We start from the raw sequence: 25,996 nt of genomic DNA, 5'->3' as shown, positions 1-25,996 counted from the left end.
TTCATATTTCATGTTAGATGTGTTCCTGGCTGTACTAGGGTCTTCTTGCCATTGTTAATTGTTTTCTCCTGATGTTTTATAATTAATTAGTTCCCCTCTTTATGAAGTTATTGATTCTTGGAGGTTGCTTTTGATTGTGGTTAAATCACTCAGCTCTCCTAGCAGTTGTCAAAGTTTTCAGCTGAAATCCTTGGGTTTACAAGCAGGTAGTGCTATCATCTGAAATAATGAGAGCTTTGTCTCTTCCGTTTCAACATCATGCCTCTTCCTTCTTTATCTTCCGGTGTTGGCAGCACCCCGGTGACCTTGGAAATGTGTGCTTGGTTCCCCAGGTCCTAAAGTTTCATTATTTGCTATTTCATGTTTTGTCACAACGAGTATCATTATTTGTATGATATCCAGAAGTCAAGTAGCGTGTTTAATGACTGCATGCTGGGAAAAAATTTAGCTTACAAGCTCTTCCAAATACATTGGTCTTAGAAATTTTGCCTGTTTTATAAAAATCACAAAATAAGCATTATATTTATTTTGTTTCATTAAGTGTTTCAATCAGATTTTTATATTTCCTTTATACTATATTTATATAATAGAGTTATTTACACAGCAGTTTGGCTGAAGGTCTGTGTGGATAGAAGAATCACAAAAATGCATTTCTTTATCCGATCTCACCTTTTAAATAATGTAGAAGATGGAGGTAGCTTCCTTGATATGAAACCTTTGCCCCTGTCATAAAATGCTACCACAGAGACTCCCATTAACAATAAAGAATTCTTCCACACCCTCCCCTCTCTGCTTATGTTTCCAAATGCGGTGACCTTGTTTGTAGTATACATTCACCTTCACCTGCTCATGGTAATTTCAGCCTTTTTCTGTTGTGGAGCAGAACCCTAGCGTGGATTTTTGCCTGTGTTCCCAGCAGTTTTGCTTTTCCTGCTAAATGCACGAATCCGAATTCCAGTAGAGTTGCTGAGTATTCCAAATGTGAAAAATAAATCCAGAATGCCCTACTCTGCCAGTGGGGTAGAAAGGTCCCTCCAGGCCGCCTTGCGCAGCTCAGGACTGCAGGAACCACCCCCTGGCTCTTTCTCCCCATGGCCCGAGAGACACAAAGATTTAATAAACTTCAAAGCTAATTGCGCTCCAGGCTCAGCTTTCTGCAGCAGAAATCTCTTGCCCATCAGCCAAGGAGCAGTTCCTGGCCCCCACTCAGCTGGCAATGTGCCTCCTGTCAACATGTTGAATATTTCATAGTGCCTTGGCTTTGTGGGTTTCCCTACCCTGTTAGCAGCTGGCTGTTCTGTTAGCGACTTTGGGAGGAAACCCCTCACTGTGGGATGACGTGGAAAGCTACATCTAGTCAGCAGAGGGGGAACACCATGGCGGTTAAGAGCATGGGTTTCCGTGGGGTTTCAACTTGAATTTGAATTCCAGCTCCTTCACTTAGGAACTGTGGGTTGTTGGACAAGTAAGTTCACTTCCCTAAGCCACAGCCTCCTTACGTGCTAAAGACAGTTCATCCTACGTGGGTCGCTGTGAGAGTTCAATGAGAAAGAAGAATAATACGCCTGTAGCAGTACACAGTCCATGGGAAACATGAGTATCAGTTTCCGAGGGCTGCCAAAACAAAGTGTGGCAAATTGGGTGACTTAAACAATAGAAATTTACTCTCATAGTTCCAGAGGCTGAAAGTCCAAAATCAGTGTGTTGGAAAGGTGGGTTCCTTCTGAGGCCGTGAGGGGGAGTCTGTTCCAGGCCCCTCTCCCAGCTGCTGGTGGTTTCCTGGCACATCTGTGACTTTCCTCGGCTTGTAGAAGCATGACCCCGATCTCTGCCTTCACCTTCCCATGGTACTCTCCCTTGTGTGTCAGTGTGTCTAAATTTTCTCTTTATCAGGACACCAATCATATTGATTAGGGGCCCACCCTACGGACTTATTTCGACCTGATTACTTCTGCAAAGACCCTGTCTCCAAAGAAGGTCACATTCAGAGGTCCTGGTGGTTAGGACTTCATTATATAAATTGGGGTGGGCAGGGAACATAATTCAACCCGAGACAATATACAGTACATATTATCAATTTCAAAATTTTCCATAATAAATCAAAGCCTGGAGAATTGTCACCAGATGAAAGATGCACTTTCTCCGCTGGGCCGTAGACATTCTTGAGCAGCCAGAGAACGTTTAGACAGAAGAGTCAATTTCTGTTGAGCCGAGTCACAGGGAAAGCTTGAAAGTGGTGAGAAATCCAAGGATCTTCATCTTAAAGGAAAGCAGCCAGTGAAGCTCAGACAGGAGACTTCGGTGCTCACCCGCTGTCACCGGGAAAGCGCGAGGGAGGAGAGAAAGGAAGGCTCCCCTGCAAAGCCTTTGCTCAGGCAGCTGCAGGCAATAGCTGTGTCTATTAAAGATGTTCCATTTTAACAAGAGCCAGGTAACAGGCTGGAGTCTTGTGGGGGGGCTGGGTTGCTAGGCAACAGCTTTATCATTTCCTGGGAAATCCACAAACCATCTCATTCCCCTTGTGAACGTCTCTTCTTTGGTAAAGGTTACGTTTAGAGAATTGCTGATAGTTCAGAACCTTTGCGGGGGAGGGGTGCAGGGCGAGAAGGGAATGTATATATGTAATCAGTTCACAAAACCTAAATATAAGTCCCTCCTGTTGGAAATGACATGGTGACAGGCCCTTTGTTGCTTTTTGGCCCTTTTTTGTATTGGGTTGTGTGAGCACCAGGGCAGTCTGACTATTGGTCCATAGCAGACGTGGAAGTTAAGGATCTATGGGCTGCAAAGTTTAGGTGTGATGTCGAGCCTCTCTCCTTCTTTACTTTCAGATTTCAAGTGCTAGTGATAAAAAAGCAATTACTTGTTATCTTTTGTTGGAAAAGAAGATAAGCACCAAACCCACTTGCATCACCCTTTATTTTTACGTCCCCACGTTTGTTTAATCTCAGGCATTCCTATTCCAGCTTCTGAGGACTTGGCAGTATAATGGACTTGTCAAATCCAGCCCTTGGAAGCTTTCTGTTTTAGGGGAAATACAAAAGCTGCCTGATGGAGGACCCCGAGTCTCCTCACAGGCCAGGCTTCCTGCTGCGGGATCTTCAGGGCTGCCTTTGATTGGCAGATGTTTTATCAGACTCGGGCTCTGAAAGAATTCAAGGGCGGTCTCGTCTGGAAGAACACAAATGCAGCTTTACGCATGGTTTGCGGGGGACGGTCTCGGTGTCGAGACCACAGGCTGAAACGATTTTTCTTGAGGCCAGTGTAGCTTGGTGGGGAAGTTTGGTTAGAGTCGAGCAGGGCTGGGTTTGAATCCCAGCTGCACTCAGGAAAGCGGAGCAACCTTTACTCTTTCCTGAAGTCCAGGACAGAATCGAGACTAGGGATGACTGTTGGCAGAGTGTTTGCTAAGGCAAGGCGTGTTCACTGCCCACCGCCTCTTACTGCCACCGCCCTGACCTCAGCCCTCTCCCAAGTTCAAAGTTGTATCAAGGCCAAGTTCAAAGTTGTATCATGGCCCCACATTGACAGAGAGAGGATGTTCTGTGACAAACACTGGGTCTGGGTGTCCCAGACTGAAGACCTGGTTTCTGATCTCAGTGCCCCCTGATCCCAGTGTAGGACCACCGCAGAGACCCCTTCCAGAACCGGTAACATGCAATTGGGGGCTTGCCTGCTCTCCTGGTCGCCACCCTCTTGTAGGATTCTGCTCTACCTGTCACCTAATCGTGGGCTCTGCAGTGACAGCTCAGATTGTTCTTGGAGATGAGGAACCCCTGGCAGGAATTTTAGCACTCATGCCTAATGTGGGCCTGAGCCAGCAGGCGTTAGAAGTTCAAGGGCAGCCGTGCTTCATATGGGGGTTTTATGGCTCATCACTATTCATCCGGTGTTGCCTAATGGCGGATGCTCAGAAGGGAAAGTCCTGACTGAGGAAGGCGAAGAAGGAGACTGCGTCTCTGTCACCTGCAAAAGAAATAGCCCTATTTTCTCCTCATTTATTTCTGATGGGAAGATGCAAGACAGACTAAAGAAAAATGAATTTTTAGAAAAAACTCTCTATTGAATCAGCATTCCTGTAGCCATGGTTTAAATTGTGAATACTTTCCTCAGTATTTGCTTTCCATCCAGTCAACTCGAACAGTGCACTTGATTGATAGAGGTGTGAGCACAGGTTCGTGTTTTACAGTCTTGCAGCAGGAGTCTGTTAAGATGGTGGGGATCTGTTTACAGATTTCCTGAGACCGAAATGAAAATAGGTAGCTTTTCACGAGCGGGAGCTTGGTTGCCCTGCGCAGGCTACCTGGCTACCATTTTCTTCTCAGTGAGGTGGAAGTGGCCTGTTTCTGCTCCTGGGGGATTGGAGGGGGCATGGGGGGAAGGTGCTAAAGGGGTGGCTGTGACTTCCACATAGACTCACCGAAGGAAACAGCCATGTGCAGACCCCTGGGTATGGAAAGGCAGTGCTCTGTTCCCACTGTGTGGGTGCATGACGAACGGCAGCTTGCTGGAAGTTTCCAAATCCACCAGAGACTCCCCATTTCTGTCCATTAGCGGGGTGGCTGGGAAGCAGAAGGAAAACAACAGCAACAAAGAAACCTGGAGTTCATTCTAGAAATTTCTATATTCTTATGAGAAAAATGAAAGTCATGTGGACCCAATGGCACTATTATCTTTTCTCCCTTTGGGAGTGAAAGAGAGCTGGAGGGAAGCTGTCTCTACGGATGTCATAAAAGAGCTGTCTGTGTCTATTGGATCTTGGTTACACCAGCAATACTCCTGTGAAATGAGGGACCGGGTATCCCAAACACAGCAGTAGCCACTGTTTGGCAGAACAGCTTCCAGCCATATCCAAAGAACTGAGAGATTTGGAAGCAGACATGCCCAGTTACAATGTTAAGAGCAGGCGTGGTGGAGAATGGCAGATGTGATGCCAAAGAAAATGAAATGGCAGAGAAGATGCCCAGAAATTCTCAAGGGATAAACCAGAGAAGTAGTTAGGGCACAAGAGGTGGGCGTACTGAGGCCTATATTGGAAGCACAGAATATGAAACGCCAAACAGACTGGGTTTGCACAAGCAGGTGGCCCCTGATGTCTCAGGGGTCGGGGTGGGGCCTTGGTGGGACGGGACTTGTACCCTGGATGTGAAAAGCCGAGGTCTTCTCCAGGGAGGCTGATCTGGTGAGCAAGGGGGAGGTTCCTCAGCAGGAGGGCGTAGCTGTGTCTGGAGCTCCAAGGAAGGGGAGGGGAGGGAGAGAGAGCAGGTGCCTCCTCGCGCTCACAATAGGTCACTGTATTTCCTCCTTCCTCCGCTTTATATGTAGATAACATCCTGGGGGCTCTGGTCCAGTCTGGCCCCAGCTCTTACCGGGGATCCTGGCCTCAAGAGATGCCAGGTGAACACCGTGGTTTGGGTCCCACCCCTGGAGAAGCAGCACATGTCATTCAGCCCAGTTCAGCAAACATGTCATCAGCTCTTAAATTGACAGGCAGCTGCCACTTCTCAGCTTCTGCCGTGTGCCAGGCGCTTGTGCTGAGAGTGTCCCGTGCAGGAAGCAATTCCGTCAATTCTCATTTCACAGATGGAAAATGGGCTCTGAGAGGTTAAGTTTGCTAAAGTCAGAGTTGGGGTCAGGTCCTCCAATGTCAGAGTCCATTGCTCATTGCTTTATCTCCCCAAGCACAAGATTTGGGGTTGGGGGGGATACAAAGATGGAGGCTCTTGCCCCCAGGAGGTTACGGTACACTGAGGACCACAGCGCAATGTGGAAGAGTGCCCTGGAAACACAGAAGAACAACTGGTTTGTTTTTTTCTGGGGGTGAAAGCTTCTAGAGGGAAATAGTTTGAGCCGAGCCTTAAATGATAAGACAGATTTCCACTGAGTTGAAAGGGACTTACTTCTATGTTTAGAGAACTTAAGAAAGATATTACCACCTTGACATGGGTATGATATGGTTGGGAAGAGATTTAAGCATAAGCATATGTGAGTATTATCTGTGAAGCCGAGAGAGGATCCCAGAACGCCGCTGTCGGGAGTCCTGCTGGCTTTATATGGGGCTTAGCGATATAGTAGCAAGATATATATTTTTTAAGAACACTTGCTTTGTGCTCACTCTGCATATGAGTCCTGACTCCACTTATTGGGGTTGATCTGGGGTGACCCCGCTTTGATCAAGCCCACTAAAGACACCAGGCTCGAGCTCAGAGAGCGTGAGGGAATTGTCTTCTCTGAGTTTCTGGGGCCAAGGAAGCGCTGGGAATGAGAAAAAGTTGCAGTGGTGATGCCAGCCACCGGGAGGGGGCCGCAGAGCTCAGGCTCCATGGCCTCTTGGAAGGTGAAATTGGCAAGGAGGCAGCGGCTCACCCACTGAGCATCACGACCACCCAAGAGAATCATCATAAAGTTACCCACCAAAGGCAGATAGAGCCAGAGGTCAGGTTAGAGACAAGGAGGCTGGGATGGAATGACAACATACAATATATGTGTTTTTAAATATTTTCTTGATTGATTTTGTTGATTTTCCCTTCCCCCCAAAACCAACTTTTGATTTTGTTGTTTTTTTCTGTTATTGTGCTTTTTTCTGTTCTTTCATTGATTTCTACTCTTATTTTAATTTGTTTTTTGTCATCCATATTAATATATGTACCTGTAGTTTATATATTTTCACTGATGGATAGTTAACTATCGCACAATTGATTTATAAATTCTCCTGTCAAAGAACATTTTCGTTGTTTCCAGTTTTTTTTTTTTTGCCATTAAAAACAATGATGCTGGGGCTTCCCTGGTGGCGCAGTAGTTGAGAGTCCGCCTGCCGATGCAGGGGACGCGGGTTTGTGCCCCAGTCCGGGGGGATCCCACGTGCCGCGGAGCGGCTGGGCCTGTGAGCCATGGCCGCTGAGCCACGGGAGAGGCCACAGCGGTGAGAGGCCCGCGTACGGTGGAAAAAAAAAAAAAAATGATGCTACGGACAGTCTTATAGACCCCAGTGCAGATGAGGAAGAGTTTCTTTTACTTACATACCATATTTCACTAATTCTAAGATGTATTTTTATATTTTAATATATCTGAAATCAGAATGTGTATTAAAATTAGTGGCATCTTAGGATATAAATTAGCAGTTTTTTTCCGTTTCTTGGTGATGCATAAAGTAATTGTACATCTTATAATCAATGAACTGTTAGATGTTGATGAAATACTGTAAATAAGAGCAAAATTGCTCATCCGCACCTTTACTGGGTTATTTTTCAAGTATCAGTTTATGCTCAGCAGCCGTGCACGGGAATTGCTGTTACCTCACAGCTTTACTGATATCTAATATTGTTGATTTTTGGCCAGTCAGATAGATGTGACATGGTCTCTTGCTGTGATTTTCTCTTCCTTCCTCTATTTGCTAATGAGGTTGAATATCTTTTCAGCTGCCCAGTGACCATTTCTCTTCTGAGAAGTGTCTGTTCTGGCCTGGCCTGTTTCTTCCATTGGGTTACTAGTATTTCTCAAATTAATTTACAGGAGTTTTTAAAATTAGTTTTGATGCTAATAACCCTTTCATTGTCTGTTATATGGGTTCCAAATATCTTTTTCTGATTTGTAGTCTGTTTTCTCTCTTTATCACATCTATTGATGGTCAGAAATTCTTGAATGAAAAAGACTTGAATTTGTTTAGTAGTGTTTGCTTTGGGAACATTTTAAAGATATCCTTTCCTACCCAGGATCATAAGGATATGAACTATTTTATCCCTTAAAGGTCTTTAAGTTTCATCATTCATATTTAGGTTTTTAGATGCTCTGGAGTTGATTTGTGGGTGTGGTAAGAAGTATGGAACTGATTTGGTTTTTGAAGTAATAACTAATTCTCCCAGCATCAGTTTTTATATTTTGTTTTTATCCAAACCACCTCATTATTTTTCACATTTTCATATATGTAAGGGTCTCCTTCTGGGTTCTTTATTATTTTCCATTAGTCTGTTTCTACTTATTCCTATAGCAGTGCACTATCATTTTTCTACATCTTTAAAGTAACTTGATATCTGACAGGGCAAATACCTCTCCCCTGCCTATTTGTGTATCTTTCTCCAAATAGTAGCCTTATTGATTTTCCTCTCTAACTAGGTTTGACATATCACCTCACACTCACAAAGAGACTGCCGTCATCCGGACGTCTCAGAAAACCCCACAGTAAGCTGGGAATCAACCACTGGGTCATGCTAGAGGCCTTACTTCCCAGGTGGTGGGAACGTTCTTTAGAAGGACTCGAGAGTCTAACCTGCTTGATGAGGTCAGAATTGCTGAACCTGTTTTGCAGATGAGCAAACAAAGAGAAGGTCAGTGACTCGTTAGTTGACACGGCTAGTCCATGGCGGAGCCGGCCTTGAGTGCAGGTCAGCTTCCTGTGTTTCCAACGCAGAACTGCTGACCTGCAAACACAGCAGCGTCTCCCGTGATTCCTCAACCTCATGGGCCGCAGTGGATTTTGCTCCCACTCCCCAGAAGAGTTCTCAAGGCCAGCAGTTTGACTCTTCATTCAATTTCATGTTCAGTCCCACCCAGCCCCACTGGACCGGCTTTTCTAGCTGCAAGAGCGGCTCTGCTCACTCTTTCTTCCCAAGCACACTTCTCATTTACTTCTTTATCCTATTTTTGGTTTTAATGATCTGTTCCTAGGTTTCTAACTCCCTCCCCCAGATTGGTAAGTGTGTATTATCCCTCCTTTTCCCTGGACAGCTGGAAGCGCTACATCTTGGTGTTCGCACCTTTTTTCACCTTCTTGAGCCACTGCCAGTGGCTTCTGCCCTTTCATGTCTCTGTGCAAGTATAGAAGAAAGGCCACGCTGGGGCACTGGCAGAAGAGCTGTAATTACTGAAGCTAATGCCGAGTCTCTCCAAAGTTCAAGTTCATTAGTGAAACTTCTTTTATCTTGTCATTCTAGTTTCTGATGAGCATGTACTTATTTTGCAATCAAGAGTAAAAATGTTGAATTATAATAATAACAGCATCATTAACTTTTGCCAGAATGTTAAGCTGCATATAATCTCCATGAAGGCAGAAATTTTCTCTCTATTTTGCCTGTTGCTGTGACTTTGGGGTCTAGACCAGTGCCTGGCCCATGGTGATGCTATAAAAATATTTGCTGGATACATAAAGAAATGAATTTTATTGGGTATTTTCCACGTGAAAAGTCACATGCTGAGGGCTTTCAGTATGTCTCCTCTCTTAGCTCTCACACCAATCCAGTGAATTGATATCGTGATCCCTGTTTGGGAGATGGGGAAGCTGAGAAGTTAGGTGGATCGTCTAACTCACAAACTTTGTAAGTGTTCAAGCTAGATTCAAGCCATATCTGTGGAACCCCAAGAACGTTCTCTTAAGCCTTCATGCAGTAATGCTGCTATCATTGAAGGTACATAGAAATGAGATGCTGCCTTAGGGGGTCTGGGAATCACTGTTGTTCCTTTCACTCATTTGAGGGGAAGGTGAATGGAGACCATGATAGTCTTCCTTTTCCTAGAGCTGCTTTTGTAAAAAGACAAATAACCCAACTTAAAATTTGAGCAAAGGACCTGAATAGACATTTCTCCAAAGAAGATTGCAAATGGGCAGGAAGCACATGAAAAGATGCATAACATTATTAGTTTTCAGGGACATGCAAATCAAACCCACAATGGGATACTACCTCATAGCCACTAGGAGGCTGTAATTAAAAAAATGGATAATAACAAGTGTTGGCAAAGATGGGGAAAATGGAACCCTCATACTTTGCTAGTGGGGATGTAAAATGGTGCAAACAGATTGACATTTCCTCAAAAATTTAAACATGTAGTTACCATATGACCCAGCAATTCCACCCTTAGGTATATATCCCATGAGAAAGAAAACCTGTGTCCACATAAAACCTTGTACACACATGTTCATGGTAGCATTGTGTATTATAACCAAAAAGTGGAAACAGCCCAAGTGTTCATCAGTTAATAAACAGATGCACAATATGTGCTCTATCCATACAGTATGAATCTTGAAGCAAAATGACTATTATTTGGCCATAGAGAGGAATGAAATTCTGACACATGCTACAACACGGATGAACCTTGAATCCATGTTACTCAGTGAAAGAAGCCAGACACAAAAGCCCACAGACTTATGATTTTATTTATATGAAATGTCCAGAATAGGCAAATCTGGAAAACATGTGTTAGTGGTTTCCAAGGATGGGGAGTAATGGGTATGGGGTTTCTTTTGTGGACGATGAAAATGTCCTGGAATTAGATCGTGGTGATAGTTGCACAACTTTGTGAATATACAGAAACCATTGAATTTTACACTTTAAAGGATAAGTTTTATGGTATGTGAATTATATTTTTTAAAGAATCAACGCCAGGGAGAGAGCAGCTCAGCCCAGCTAGACAGGGTGTGGTTAGAAGGTAACTTGACGGACAGCCAGCAATCCGGGGTCTTTATAGACTCAACTGAGCAAGCCTGACTCTGCCACTTCCCAGCTGAGAGCTTCTCTGGCAAGCCGTGCCCCTCTTTGAGCCTCTGTTTCCTTTTTTTGTAAAGCGGCAGGTGAGGACATGGCTATACATATAAGGGGACAGTTGTTCTTGCCCAAGTTTTGGATCTGTTACAGCAGGAGGGGCTAGTAGGGGACACAGAGTGCTAATAGGATCTTTTCTCCATTAAACAACAGCAGCTCAAAACAAAAATCACAGCCAGAGAGAATAACAGCCGCCTTCTAACTGTTCAGCACAGCTGATGAGCTGTTGGCGAATTCAGTAGAGAGGCCACTTTGGCTTTCCAGGTAGGAATACAGGATAATGGCAGTAGGGTGTGAGCATCTCCAAGCACGGGTATTTTCCTTGAATGCTGGGCTCTTGGGTATGGTCCTGTGACAGCATCTCTCTCCCCAGACCCCCGATGTGCAGTGCGTGGCCAATGGCTCCTATAATGGGAGATTTACAACTTGGAGCTTCAGACACCGCACGGACCTCCTTTGTCCAGCTCATGGCAGAACGTGTAATCATCTCTGTGGGCTCCTGCCCCAGGCTCCAGACAGGCTCTGGCCGAGGCAGCTGAAAGCACAAGAAGCAAGAAGCTCTACAACCCCACCAACAAGAGTTACGTCGCCCTCCCGGAGGAGAGGAAATCCATTCTGACACTTTATGAAAATGTTTCGGTGGCTTGTTTATAGAATGAACCCTGAGCTGACAGCTTCTCCTGGTCTGTCTGGAGCATGTGGCTTTGCAGCTGGGCCAGATGTGGCTCCAGGTTCTTCTGCAGGAGGTTCCAACGACGTCCCATTTTTCTTCTTCACGTGTCGCTTGTGATCCAGCGCTGGGCTAAAGGCACACAGTCCGCCCCTGCTCCTCCTGCCGAAAGCTGCCTGTATAACCAGCAGGTGATCGGGACCCCACTGCAGCCTGGATCTCAACTGGGGGGACGGGGCGGCAGAAGCGGTCACCTCTGAAATCAACCCACTCCATGACGTTCAATACAACGTAGTGACGATGCTTGTTCAGTGAGCTCGATGTTCCTTGAAGAAGAGAGGGTGTCACGATGCCATTTTCCAGTTTATGAAAGAAGCAAGCTGAAGTGGAGATGCCGCTCCCACACCCCCTCCCTCAAATGTACCCGGCGCCACACCCCCTCCCTCAAATGTACCTGGCGCCTCACGGCCCAGCCACCATGGACAAGACTCCTGGCAGAGCCAGGTGGTGTCCTGGAAGCCACGCATGTGACATGACTCCTCGTGTCACAGATGGGGAAGCTGAGCCCAAGAGGTGCTGAGTGGCTCAAGAACAGTGTCTCAGCTGCTTGTCTGGACTTGTCCTGCTGAATCGTGCTGTGTTAGGACCAAAAGAAAGGAAAAATCCTCCTCTTTCTGCCTCTCCCACTGCTGCCACTTGCTGCCCACACACAGGCCCTCTGCTTAGGTGAGGCTGCACGTTCCCAGAACGTTCAGCAGCCCCCTCGCCCCCCCGCGCAGGCCCTGGGCTGCTCTGACCTGGGCTGCCTCCCAGCTCACAGGGTCCTTTCTGGGGGTGGGGGGGTGGGGTGGGGAGGGGGCACCTTCTTTCCTTTTCAGGTTGGAGCCCATGTTGAAGACGTTTGGGTTACATGTCAGAGACAACCTGTGCTTAACTGCTTCCCCCTGTCAAGGGTTTAAAACAAGACCTACTCCTTCTCCCCGTGCATGTGGGTAGGAAGGGAGGAAAGGATAGTTTTTTGAAGATGACTACTAAACTTATCTACCCATGTGGCTATCTCTTTGCCATATGTACCCCTCAAAAAAAGACTCTAGTGATTGCTAAGAAAATGTTGGGTTATATGACCAAGGCAGGACCACAGAATGAAGGGCAGAAGACAACCTGTAGGAAGAACTGAAAGCAGGGACTTGAAGTGATATTGGTACAGCCACGTTCACGGCAGCATTATTCATAATAGCCTAAAGGTGCAAGCAACCCAAGTGTCCATTGACAGATGAATGGCTAAACAAAGTATGGCCCATCCATACAATGGAATATTATTTACCTCTTTAAATTTTTATTTAAAAAAATTTTTTTTGGCTGTGCTGTGCAGCATACAGGATCTTAGTTCCCTGACCAGGGATCGAACCCGCATACCCTGCAGTGGAATCATGGAATCTGAACCACTGGGCTGCCAGGGAAGTTCCTATTCACCTTTAAAAGGAAGGAGATTCTGACACATGAAACAACATGGATGAAACTTGAAGACATTAGGCTGAGTAAATTAAGCCAGGCACAACAAGACAGACACTGTATAATTTCACTCATCTGAGGTCCCTATAGTAGTCAGATTCATAGAGACAGAAAGTAGAATGGCCGTGGTCAGGGGCTGGGGGAGGGGGAACCGGTTATGACTTAAGGTGGACAGAGTTCCAGTTTGGGAAAATGAAGAAGTTCTGTGGGTGGATGGGGGTGACAGTTGCCCAACACGGTGTAGATGCACGTGCTTAATGCCACAGGACTGGACACTTAAAAATAGCTAAGATGGGGCTTCCCTGGTGGCGCAGTGGTTGAGAGTCCGCCTGCCGATGCAGGGGACACGGGTTCGTGCCCCGGTCCGGGAAGATCCCACATGCCGCGGAGCGGCTGGGCCCGTGAGCCGTGGCCGCTGAGCCTGCGTGTCCGGAGCCTGTGCTCTGCAACGGGAGAGGCCACAACAGTGAGAGGCCCGCGTACTGCAAAAAAAAAAAAAAAAAAAAAAAAAAAAAAAATAGCTAAGATGGTAAATTTTGTGTTTTGTGTATTTTACCACAAGTAAGGGGAGGGGGGAAGCCCGTAAGAGGAAATAATCAAATCCGTGTTGCATTGAAAAAGGTCTCGTGATGCGTCTCATTCCTTCATCGGACTCTGAGCTCTTTAAAGATGGGAACTCCTATGCTCTATTCATCTTTGTTAGCCCAGCACCTGACCTAGGTCCTCAAAGACGTCAGATTCCCAGTAACTGTTGGCAGAACTGAGGTTGTGGCGTGACCCCGCCAGTGCCGCGCATGTGAGCGGGGCCTCGCGGTTTAGAGGAGTGACGCATGCGCGCGAGTTGCGCCCGGTGGTCTCACTCGGTCCTCCAGGGGTGACCCTGCTCCTGCCACAGAAAGGCAGACCCCAGAGCCATGCCCGGGCACCAAGGGCAGAGGCACGGTGCCTCCAGTTCCGGGTGTCTCAGAAATCAGCTAGAGCCCAAGTAGACAGAATTAGTGAGCAGGTTTTTATTCGTTATTGGGCAGGTCTTATTATACTCCGTCATTTTCTGGAAGAGATGAAAATTATGTAAAACTGCAGCTAATAACACATTCCGTTCTGGGGGGTCCCGATGTTGACAGGCAGTGTGCTGGGCCCGTGAAAACTTTTCATATTTCTCAGCCCTTCAGCTTGCCCCTTTAACTGAGGAGCAAACAGCGATAGTGAGGGAGCTCCTCTGACACCCAAACCCAGTCTGTTCTGTCCACTTTCTCAAGCTTCATAGGAGAGGTTATCAGATCCTACAGATTCTGCTCCATTTCTACCTTTTCTACCTGTGCAGTGATCATTAATATTGCAAACTCTCAGCTTGAAGCTTATTGGACAGGTGATGATTGGCAGGTTACTTCAACTAGGCCCAGCTTTCTCATCTGTAAAATGGGGATAATAATTGTGCCCTCCTCCAAAGGTCATTCTGAGTGTTAAAGGAGATAACCTTTGTATCCAATATCTGTCTTGCTGTGATCGCACAATAAATTTTAGCCATGATGGCGTAATAGTGACACTGACCCGACTCAAAGCACCTTGGGGTTGTCCAGTGAAATTTACATTGTCCTGGTGTTTATGAACCAGCTTACAAAGGTGCTGTCCATTTATATAAAGACCCATGCTATCGATGCCTTGTCCCAGGGGATAACGCCACTCTCCCTATGAAACGGTGTATTTCATTTGAAAGGCAATGAGTTACGCAATTTATCACGTCCCCCCCCCCTTTGCCCTTGGCTGCTGCAAACGCACCCTTAGTTTGTGATTCTTCTGTGCCAGGGTCATCTTTAGCCCAGGCTTTATGGTCCAATGAGTTCTCCAGCTCATTATTTGCTTCTTTTATCACAGTTTGGCTGGTTTTTATCTGTGTTATTAATTATAAGCTACCTCAAACGTGATTGGGTATACATTAGAAAACAATATTCATTCTAATTTAGTGTCAAAGGTGTTCTATTAAATTGTAGGAATTAATCATTCTTTTAATAGCTTGCACGGTAAACAGACTGCTGTGTTGCCCAATTTTCTAGATAAACCGGTTTGCAAAAATTGGTAACACATATTACAAGCAGGGTAAACAAATTAACATTGTGGTGTTATCTGAATGTATTTTAATACTAAGGGAACATTTCCACAGTAAAAATGCTGCCTGGCAAGAGAACCAGCATCATCAAAACAAGGTGAAAAATAAAAAAGTAAAAGTGAGAAGTTGAGGGGAAACGTGTATCTGACTGTAGGCAGTAGTTCTTTGTGTATCTGACTGTAGGCAGTAGTTCTTTGTGTATCTGATTGTAGGCAGCACTTCTTTGTCTCACATCTAACAGTGCTCTGCAGAAAACTTTAATTGTTGTGCAAACGTGTTTTACTTGCTAACAAAGCCTCAGATATAAATGTCAGAGTGATGATTGCTATTCCTGCTCAGGAGAAATAGCACAGGGTGGACTCCCCACCCCCTTCCCAGTTGCCATGGAAACATTCTGGTGACTTCATCACAGGTAGAGCGTTTGGAGGTTCTTCAGGCCAGCATGGAAGGTGGGAGCCTGACTCATTCTGAGAGGAATTACAGATGTCAACTGTGGCCGACTTTTCTTTCCTTTAGCCGAGCGCATCCTTGTCATTAAAAGACCTTTGAATCTAAGTAAAATGTCTTTGAAACGTCAGTGGAATATGATCAAACTGTCAGAGGAAGGTATGTTCTGATTTTTTCCCATAGATGAAACTCTTATCAAAATATAATTTGGGGCTTCCCTGGTGGCGCAGTGGTTGAGAGTCCGCCTGCCGATGCAGGGGACGCGGGTTCGTGCCCCGGTCCGGGAGGATCCCACATGCCGCAGAGCGGCTGGGCCCGTGAGCCATGGCCGCTGAGCCTGCGCGTCCGGAGCCTGTGCTCCGCAACGGGAGAGGCCACAACAGTGAGAGGCCCGCGTACCGCCAAATATATATATATATATATATATATATATATATATATATATATATATATAATTTGTTCGTTCAGTCAACACTCAGCAAATGTCTTCAGCTGGCAGGCACGGTACTGAGCACAAGGCGAAGGTGATGATGAGACGTCCTCCAAAGGCCTCTGTCAACTTGGGGGACAGACTCAGAGCAGACAGGACAGTGTAGCGGGGACACACAGTGATGCCAGCCTGTCAGGGAGCACTGTGCTGGGTTGAATTGTGGCCCCCCAGAGACGTGTTCAAGTCCTAACCCCCAGACCTGTGAATGGGACCTTATCTGGAAATGGGGTCTTTGCAGATGAGGTCATACTGGGTTAGGATGGGCCTTCAATCCAGTGACTGGGGTCATTATAAAGACAGAGGGACTTGGAGACACAGAGACACAGGCCGTGTGAGAATGGAGGTAGGCCAGTGAGGCTGCCACAAGCCAAGGAGTGCTAAGCGCGGCCCCAGCCACAGGAGCTAGGAAGAGGCGAGGATGGATTCTCCCCTGGATTCTTCAGAGAGAGCACGGCCCTACCAGCACCTTGGCGTCAGACGTCTCACCTCCAGAACGTGAGACCACAAGTTGCCATTGTTTTAAGCTGCCTTGTTTGTGGTGATTTGTTATGGCAGCTCTAGGAAATGAATACAGGTGGCAACACAGGTTGGAAGGCATGTGGGGTGGGGGCAGGCCTAGGATCCCTTCTGAGAGGAGGTGATCTTGAGCTGTGCAGGGGAGTTAGCCCCCTGGGAAAGTTGGGCAGGTGTCATCCAAGGCCAAAGTCACAGAGACGATGAAGCAGCCATATCCAGGAAGGAGAAGGAGGCTTATTTTAAGGATTTCTATCCTGATCTCCTTTTTTAAATTCTTTTTTGGAACTTGGGAGAGATTTTATTAGGGAATAATTAGAGAATTCTTTCATGGAAATAATTTTACTTAATAGACTTTTAAACTTCAAAGTCTTTGGATGATTTCTTTTTTTGAATTTATTTATTGAAGTATAGTTGATTTACAATATTGTGTTAATTTCTGCTGTACAGCAAAGTGACTCAGTTATACATAAACATACATTCTTTTCCATTATGGTTTTCCACAGGGTACTGAATATAGTTCCCTGTGCTCTACAGTAGGACCTTGTTGTTTATATATTTTATATACAGTAGTCTGCATCCGCCAGTCCCAAACCCCCAGTCCATCCGTCCCCTACCACCCTCCGCCTTGGCAACCTTCGCTATGTCTGTGAATCTATTTCTGTTTTGTAGATGAGTTCGTCTGTGTCATATTGTAGATTCCACATATAAGTGATATCGTAAGGTATTTGTCTTTCTCTGTCTGAATTACTTGGTATGATAATCTCTAGGTCCACCCATGTTGATACAAATGGCATTATTTCATTCTTTTTTGTGGCTGAGTAATATTCCGCTGTATGTATATACCACATCTTCTTCATCCATTCATCTGTGGGTGAACATTTAGGTTGTTTCGATGTCCTGGCTATTGTGAATAGTGCTGCTATGAACATAGGGGTGCATGTATCTTTTTGAATTATAGTTTTGTCCAGATATATGCCTATATCCTGGTCTCCTTGAGCCCCAGCACCCCATGCACATGGGCTCAGATTGTTATGTGTATATACAACGTATACACAATGGGGTCTTCTTACTAGCTTCTCCCTCTTGGCTACTGTGTCTTCCTTTCTTTAGTGGATTCTCTCCACTAAATGTATCCCTTTCATTAGAGTTTTCAAAGGAGCATGTGACCTTCACAAGGTCACAGACTGGCAATGTCAAGGGGATTTGGGAGTACCTGACGGGAGATGAGGCTGGTGGGGTCCCCACTTGATTGTGACCTTGCTGAGACCAGGCAGTTCAGGGAAGATTAAGCTGATGAGATGTAGCACAGCCTTTTTCATGAGATAAATCAGGACTTGGGTGTTAGCTGGACATGGGCAGTGAAGGAAAGGGTGGGTGTGGAGGGGCACCTCAATTTCTATTGTGCGTGATGGGAGGATGCTGGCCACTTGCCAAGAAAATGGATATGGGAGAGGAATGGGAGGGGAAGGAAGGGGAGGGGAAGGAGGAGACTGCAGTGGTAGCAGCTTGAGGGGAGTTGATTGGTTCCTTTTTTGGAAAAGCTGAGTTTGAGGGGCCTTGAAGGCAGCTGGTTCTAAGGGCTGGTGCCCACAGGTGAGGTCTGGGTCCTTCCTTGGCACTGATCTGAGATTTGGTAGGAGGACCCAGAGGGAGTCAAGGAGAGAATCCACTAAAGAAAGGAAGACACAGTAGCCAAGAGGGAGAAGCTAGTAAGAAGACCCCGTTGTTCCAAAAGTCAACCATGAAAAGATGGTCCAGAGGCACCGTGTGGTTAACAGGGTCAGATCTCACAGAGGTGATTAGCTTAATTCAAATCTGAAAAGCGATTGTCTCTGAGAAACATCTACTTAGAATATTAAGAAAGGGGTATCGTTGAGGGCAGGTGAAAATACCGAGGAAACCTTGCCTCCTATCAGACTAGAAATGAGGGAAGCGTTTACAGTCTATGAAGCGGGAATGTGACTGTCCCATCTCTGTCCCTGATACACATGATAGAGATATGAAAACAAGCAAGCTCTGTGTACCAGCGAAAGGCTGGGGCGTTCGTTATTTGCACACGACTTTGATGGGTGGGTTCATTAGTCAACGCGTGATGTGGCCCGTCGGCTATTTTTGTATAGACAGCTCAAGCCATGCTAGGTGCCGCGTGGGAATTGTATGCAATGCCTTCCCCGTATCCCAGGCTTCACGCAACATGCTGCTTGCCATTTCCCAGATTGGCTGGATTTCTCTGCTCTTACACTTTCCCTTAAGCCCTTTCTGCTTTTCTCTTTTGCCTCTGCTTGGGCTGCGCCGCCTTCTCCCACCCCACGTCCACTTTTGTCTAAATCCACCCCATCCCATACCTTTCCTGGGTCCCTTGGCTGGCAGGGCTCTCCCGGTGGCTTACTGGGGCCAGAAGTAGCCAGACTGTGACTTTCTCTTAGAGCTGTGGGAGGGGACAGCCTCTCACTGCCTTTGCCGCTATGTCCAGCCCGGGGCCTCCATCACCCTGAGTGCGGCATAAACTCCCGCTCAGGTGGGTCCCGTCCCTGAAGCACTCTTCCCTCCAGGGAGGACATTGGATGCCAGGAGAACCTGGGTCAGGACCTCATGCTCAGTTCATGTTGTTCTGCGCTTGGCCTCTGGGAAGGCCTCCAGGGCAGGAGTGGCTGTGGAGAAATGTCTCAGGCTGGTGGAGACAGAAGGAGTTCCATCTTTCCAACCATCACGGGAGAGAAACCCTCATCATATGTGCCCGTGCACTGACACTCCCCAGACACAGAGGGCCCTGAACACCGCACACAATCAATTCTTTAACCAGCCATGGGTGGGTGGCTCACCAGGCTGAGTTTTAGTTTGCTTCAAACTAACAGCCTGCTGCCATTCCTGACGGCTTCATTCTAATTGGAAGCGTTGATAAGAAGCCCCATTTTGATCTCCTGGGTGTGGTTTTCTAAAAGCCGTGGGATGATGGTGAATCAGAAGCACTGCCATCACCTTCTAGGGCCTAAAGTCACCATCCGTACAGGAGCTTGTTAGTCTAAGACCAGCAGTGTTCTTGGACTTGAGCTGCATGGAGTGTCCTAGAAGGCTTAGTAAAGCCCAGAAGGCTGAGTCCTGCGCCAGAGTTTCTGAATCAGTAGGTCTGCAGGTCAGTGGGTGGGACCTGAGAATGTGCATTTCTTTCCTTTTTTTTTTTTTGGCCGCCCCAGGAGGCATTTGGGATCCTAGTTCCGTGACCAGGGCTCGAACCCACGCCCCCTGCAGTGGAAGCACGGTGTCCCAACCACTGGGCTGCCAGGGAAGTCCCTGCATTTCTTTTTATAAACATTTTTATTTTTTAATGTTTTTATTGAAGTATAGTTGATTTGAATGTTTTGGGTATACATTATATATATATATATATATATTTAAATATATATATAAAATATATGTTCTTTTTTGGATTCTTTTCCATTGTAGGTTATTACAAGATATTGAATATATTCCCTGTGCTATATAGTAGGACCTTGTTGTTTATTTTATATATAGTAGTGTGTATATGTTAATCCCAAATTCCTAATTTATCCCTTTCCCCCCGTTCCCCTTTGGTAACCATAAGTTTGTTTTCTAGGTCTGTGAGTCTATTTCTGTTTTGTAAATAAGTTCATTTGTGTCATTTTTTAGATTCCACATATACGTGATATCATATATTTGTCTTTCTCTGCCTGACTTATTTTACTTAATATGATAATCTCTAGGTCCATCCATGTTGCTGCAAATAGCATTATTTCAGAGAATGTGCATTTCTAACAAGTCACCCCGTGACGCTGAGGCTGCTGGCATGGGGACCCACGTTGAGAGCCCCCACTACTAGCCAGCACCGTGAGCTGGAACTATGTTGAGCTTCCAAGAAGCAGAGCCTGAGGCAGGGATTAGGGGGCATGAGGGAGGGGGTGCTCTTCAGGACAGAACCATGAGAGAGAGTGAGGGAGGCCTGATGGGGAAGGTGCTGAGGAAGGACGGGTCTCAGGTGCAGTCTGGTTTACGCTCTGGAACAAACAAGAGAGTTACCCTGGCTTTTGTACCCCTCAGAGTCACCACTGGCTGTGGCCAAGGTGCAGAAAAGTATAGCCTTTGTCGAGGACGGTTCTCAGAGACGAGCAAAGCCGTGAGCCTCTGACTGCTACTCTCCCAGCAGCCGGGGGCAGCAAGGCAACGGGGCAGGGCAGGAATAGAGTCAGCTCAGTGTCCTAGATCCATAGCAGGGAAACTGGAGGCCCTGAAGTTACATAAACTACACAGAGGCACACAACTAGTATTTGGACATGGACTGCCCGACACCTGTGACGAAGCCCTGTCTGTCCTACAGGTGCGCAGGGCCCACCCACCCTCTGCCAGTTTCCTTTTAACCGGAACCATTTCCCAATGCAGAGTGAAATTGACCTGCTGGCCCTGGGACAGGCACCTGCCCCTGAGAGCTCTGGGAAAGACCAGCTCGCACTGTGGAGAGAGGGAGCAGACTGACTTGGCCACCTCCTGCCCTCGCAGCAGGATCTCTTCCAGAAGCCAAGGCCAGGTGCCATGTGTCCTGGCTTCCGCAAATTTCTGTACTGGGGACACCAATCCCAGGTGCTGGAAAATGCCCAAACTCCTGTCAGCCTTGTTCTCGGTAACCTGCCCCAAATGTCCACTGGCTTTGCCTTACTCAGAGATGCCAGGGTAGGGCCACCCAATAGAGGGGGGCTCTATCAGTAGTGACAGTTATGTGGTCAGGTGGGAAGGGACGGGGAGGCATTACCACGTGACAGGCACTCTGCTAAGTTCTTGATATTTGTCATCACATGATTCCTTGTAACCCCGCTAGGAGACAGGTCTTGTGTTTCCTCTGACACATGGGAGAATGAGACTCTGACAATTTAAGGAACTTGCCCCAAATGACTTAAACTGCCCAAATGGTTAGTGTCAGAGAAGGACTTGAATCAGGGTCTTTCTTTCCCCAAAGTCTGTACTTTTAACCATTCTGGTAGTCCCCCTCCTGAGGCCTTTGGTGTCATCATTAATTGATCAGGTGCCCGCATGCATGGCTGTAGTCACACCTCAGTTTTACTCAAAAACACGCTCATAACTCTCAGTTACAACTTTGCCATTTGTGTGAATTCCCACACACATTAAAAAAAATTTTGAATGTTGCAATCATGGGGTTCGTAAGCCTTTGACTCCTTTCTTTCAGTTAATGTTGCATTGTAAGTACTTTCCCATAGTGTCATCATTTTAAAGGCCCTACGTTCCAACCAATACATCTACCTCAGGTTCCCCAACCAGGCTGTGATGGGCGTAATAATGGCCCCCCGAAATATGTCCACGTCCTCGTTCCCAGAACCTGTGAATATGTTACCTTGCATGGCAAAAGGGACTCTGCAGGTGGCATTAAGAACCTTGAGATGGGAAGATTATTCTGGATTATCTGGTTGGCCCAATCTAATCACAAGGGATGTGATGATGGAAACAAAGTTTGGAGTGATGAGGGGCCATGAGCCAAGGAACGTGGCAGCCTCTAGAAGGTGGGAAGGCAAGGAAGTAGGGTCTCCCCAGCCCCTCCCACAGGAGTGCAGCCCTGTCGACACCTTGATTTTAGCCCAGGGAGACCCATATTGGACTCTGACCTCCAGAACTGTAACATAATATGTTTGTGTTGTTTAAGCCCCTAAGTTTGTGGCCATTTGTTACAACAGCGATCAGACACTCATACACAGCCCCTGCTTGTCTGATGGTGGCAGTCTCCCTCCTCCCTGCTAGAGATGATTTCACTTCTCCACAGCTAATGCTTGTTGCGTGTTGTTATAATCTGGGCATTGTGCTACGGGCTAGCGATTTAGGTCACTTACCCTTTTTTAAGGAACTCTGTGAAGTAAGCACCACGATCTCCATTTCATAGCAAGGAACCAAGGGATGCTGAGTCACTTGCCCAGAGTCTCACAGGTAGCTAGAGACGCTGGGACTTTGTGGCCTGATTCCAGTGCGCACGGATGCCTTGGTCCTGCTCATTAACAGTCATAACCAGGGTCATTTATCGAGCATTAACCCCGCATCCCACCCCAGCCTGAGTACTTTACATACGTTACCCTTAGTGCACAGATGGCAAGGCTGGGCAGGAGGTGTTATTATCTGCACTTTATGGATAAAGAAACTCAGAGAGGGTGAGCAACTCCCCTCCTGCAGGTAAGCCGAGCTGGGATGCAGACCCAGGCCGGTCTGGCCCCAGGCCTGTGCTGACTGTGGAGCTCTTAAACGTGGTGCCACAGGACCAGAGCCAGGAGGTTTCCGTCGTCATCAGCTTTATTGTCAGTTCATCATGATGTATCGACTCTGCACAGAAATCCATGACATCTTTCAGGTCTTATATTTGCGCTTCACGGGAAGTAATCTGTGCACATCATCTTGGATGACTGTCTCTGTCACTCAATAACAGGGATAGATGGAGACAAGCCACAAGTCGAGGTCGAGCTGACGGGGGTTCTTTTGTCACCCAAGGACAAGACGAGACATAGGCTTCGGACGGGTCCGTGGTAGCCCTTGAAATTGCCATGTCCTGACCCCTTTGCAAACTTGAAAATACTATAGCGTATCATTTTTCCCATAAAATGCTTTAAATTCTATCTGAATTCTTTAATAAACCCTTCTCATGAGTTGATAAAGACAATATGCTAATTTAGAGAGGGGCTTTCTCAAATCTCTTCTTTCTCATCACCAGCACCACCCGCTGGGAAAGCATTCTTTGTAGTCTTTTGGAAAATCACTTTCCCCGGAATATCTGCATTTGTGGAAGTGACACTGTGACCCTGGGCTGTGGGGATGGGGCCACACAGACTCTCATCATTACCCCACCTTCTTGTGTTTGACTCACATTCCTGCAATAGCAGCGAGACGTCCTCATACCGCTGGCTTGCCTCACAGACTGCTTTGTTCCTCTACCCAGCTTTCCGCGAGGTGTGCGGGGCAGGCTGGCTGGATGAGGAAGTTCCGTAGAGCGATTCCGTAGACTCGTCCATTGTTTTCAAGCTGGTGGATGGTAGCCAGGACCAGAGCCCAGGTTCTACAGTTCTTAGCCCACTGCCTTGTGCTTTTGGATCTGATGATGTTCTCGGCTATCGCTGTGGCCGATATTTATGTGGAGGGTGGTCTGCGGGGTCTCATTTATCCTCACGGATATCATCACAAAATTATCCTCAGATATTCCAAAGCAGTTTCAATATCAGTGTCTGAGTCGCTCAAGACTCCTTCTAAAATGATTGTGTTAAGAGGTTGGATGAAAGTCGATCTTGCAAGTTCAGGCTTTCTTAACTCCAGGGCTGTTGGGAAATCCATAGAAGTGATCCTTCTGCTGGGTGTAAACTCAGGACATGGGCGAATGTGTGAGGGCTGAACTTGTTCAATTATTCCTGAGTCTGGGAACATAAACAATGGTATGGAAGAAGGAATCTTGCAGCCTGATAAACTAAGTAATAAGGAACTCAGAGCCTCCATGGAGGGGTGGAGTGAATGAGGGAAACAGACAAGGTTTTATCAAGGGTCAGAGTACACTGGATTCACTATTGGTTCATATAATACTTGAGTAGATGACATTAAATTTTATAGTAAAGTTATATACTCCATTTTATCCTTTCGTATACTAAAAACTAGCAATATTATCTCCCTTTGCCTAGGATTACGGGACAACCAGTACAGTCCCCTCGATCACTTTGCCCTTAGAAATCTCCAGTCTGATGTTCCAGAGAAGAAATCTGACTTCGCTGAGGTAACATATGTTTCTAACTTCTAGAGTGGCCAGCAAAACGCAGCTAATTGTAAAACATGGTCACCGGACTACTTGTTATGTGTTCGCATTTTATTTTGTTTAGTCAAAAAGGGAATCAACGCAGCAGAAAATCTCACCATCAATGACTAAGGCTTTACGTTAAAGTACGCAGTGTGTATTCAATCAGTCCTTTATAATCTTGACCTATAATTTGTAGATTTGCAGTATCAAAAGAGAGTATGGTGATTGAATCTCAATTTTAAACCAAAACTAATCTGCTGGAGAGAGAGGATGATGCCATTTGGCATTGTGAAGGTGGAGAAGAGGTAATTTGAAATCTAAGTTACCACAGGCCGTTATAACTGCAAAAAGTGTCAGTAGTCTCATTGGGGGAAGAAAATTAGAGATCATATTTACAAAATGAAATGTTTCTGATTCTAGACAATAAAAAACTCTGTACACAGTGGTAGTATTGACAATGTATCACATGCCAGGCTCTGTCTAACTGACTCATTTCGTCCTTCCCATGATCCTGGGAGGGAGGTACCATGGGCTCTCCATATCCACAGGTTCTTCATCTGCGGGTTCACTCAACTGCCGATTGAAATTATTTGGAAAAAAACTTCCAGAAAGTTCCGAAGAGCAAAACTTGAATTTGCCACACGCCAGCAACTATTTGCATAATATTTATATTGTATTTGGTGTTATGAGTAATTTAGAGATGATTTAAAGTATGCAAGAGGATGTGCATAAGTTATATGCAAACACTCTGCCATTTTATATAAAGGATTTGAGCATCCCTGGATCTTGGTATCTGAGGGGGTTCCTGGAACAAATCCCCCTTGGATACCGAGGGACAACTGTACTGTTATTATACCTATTTTGCAGATGAGAAAGTTAAAGCTTCAATAGCTCCAGTAGTTGACTTGACCCAAATCTCGCAGCTCACAAGCTGTCTGGCTCCAGAGCTTCTGTTCTCATCCTGCCCTAAAGCGCTGGCATAGACAAAGGCTCACTCCAGTGAACAGAACTGAAAACATGGACTTTCCTGCCTGAAAGAATTGTCTGAAGTGTTACCGTTTACAAGGCATCTCTTGTCTTTCACAAATGAAATTCTGCCTCCAACTTGTGTAATTATAAGAGAGGGTGGAATTGTAAGAATTGATCCTTCATAACATTAAAGTAGCGAGGGTATCTGTAAAACATAATTTGCCCCCTAAATGCTTATCTTAGGTATTATCCTTTGATTTAGCTTTGCGTTTAAGAAAGTTCAACATTTTCTCAGAGACCCCAGGCCTGAAATCTCACATGATGGAGAAAAGACACTATTCTGGGACCTGAGACTTAGTCATCAATATTTAAAGCCATTTCTATGTGGAACACGGAGCTCCCTGTCTGAAGATGCAGAGATGGGTGGCACTAATTAATGTGTTCCCTGAGAACAGGAGCAGAAAGCCCAGGTTGCAGGGAGGGAATGAGTTGCAGGAGCCGTGGACCATCGAGAACCACCCCTGGCAGGAGATGCCCCGTTAAGAAGGGGAGGATAATGTGAAGGTCAACTGCTCCTTTTTTTTTTTTTAAAGAAAGATACCATCTGAAGATCTTTCCCATCTGTTTTTCACATTGAGCTGGTAAAGCTCAGCATTTTCCTGTTGATGTTAAAATTAATCAGTTTGGTCATTAATGATATAGATCTCTGGGGCCATGTGGCTGGGTCTCTGTAACGCGCCCACGCACACATTCACATATTCACACTTGGTTATTATCTATGACTGAGTTAACGCCCAGAAACCATACCTTCTAAGCATCTGCTCTGTAGTGATCTGGCTCGTCTACTCTGATCAAAGCAGCAGTGTGACTTTCACATTTCCCTCCTAACTTTGAGCTTCTAAAGCTTGTCCCTGTGTGTTTGTTATAAGGGTGCTGTAAGATGATGAAACACTCCAGCCGGATGCCCTTCCTT

The 25,996-nt window shown here is 46.1% G+C and overlaps 1 protein-coding gene across 2 annotated transcripts in view; it reads left to right on the top strand.

The window, feature by feature from the left end:
* The window catches only part of LOC309834550 ((E2-independent) E3 ubiquitin-conjugating enzyme FATS), a gene marked incomplete at both ends in the record, with an annotated part of 225,867 nt that overhangs the window by 120,571 nt on the left and 79,300 nt on the right, over positions 1-25,996 (top strand). For both annotated transcript variants that reach the window (XM_082673479.1, XM_082673478.1), the window contains one exon: positions 23,942-24,033. In XM_082673479.1, the coding sequence (XP_082529605.1) occupies positions 23,942-24,033 (92 nt within the window). The remainder of the gene's footprint in view (positions 1-23,941; positions 24,034-25,996) is intronic.

The sequence above is a fragment of the Grampus griseus genome (assembly GCF_964374135.1).
Source record: "Grampus griseus genome assembly, chromosome: 16".
Classification (NCBI taxonomy): Eukaryota; Metazoa; Chordata; class Mammalia; order Artiodactyla; family Delphinidae; genus Grampus; species Grampus griseus.
The sequence above is the reverse complement of the archived record's forward strand: the minus strand, read 5'-3'. Positions and strand labels throughout refer to the sequence as shown.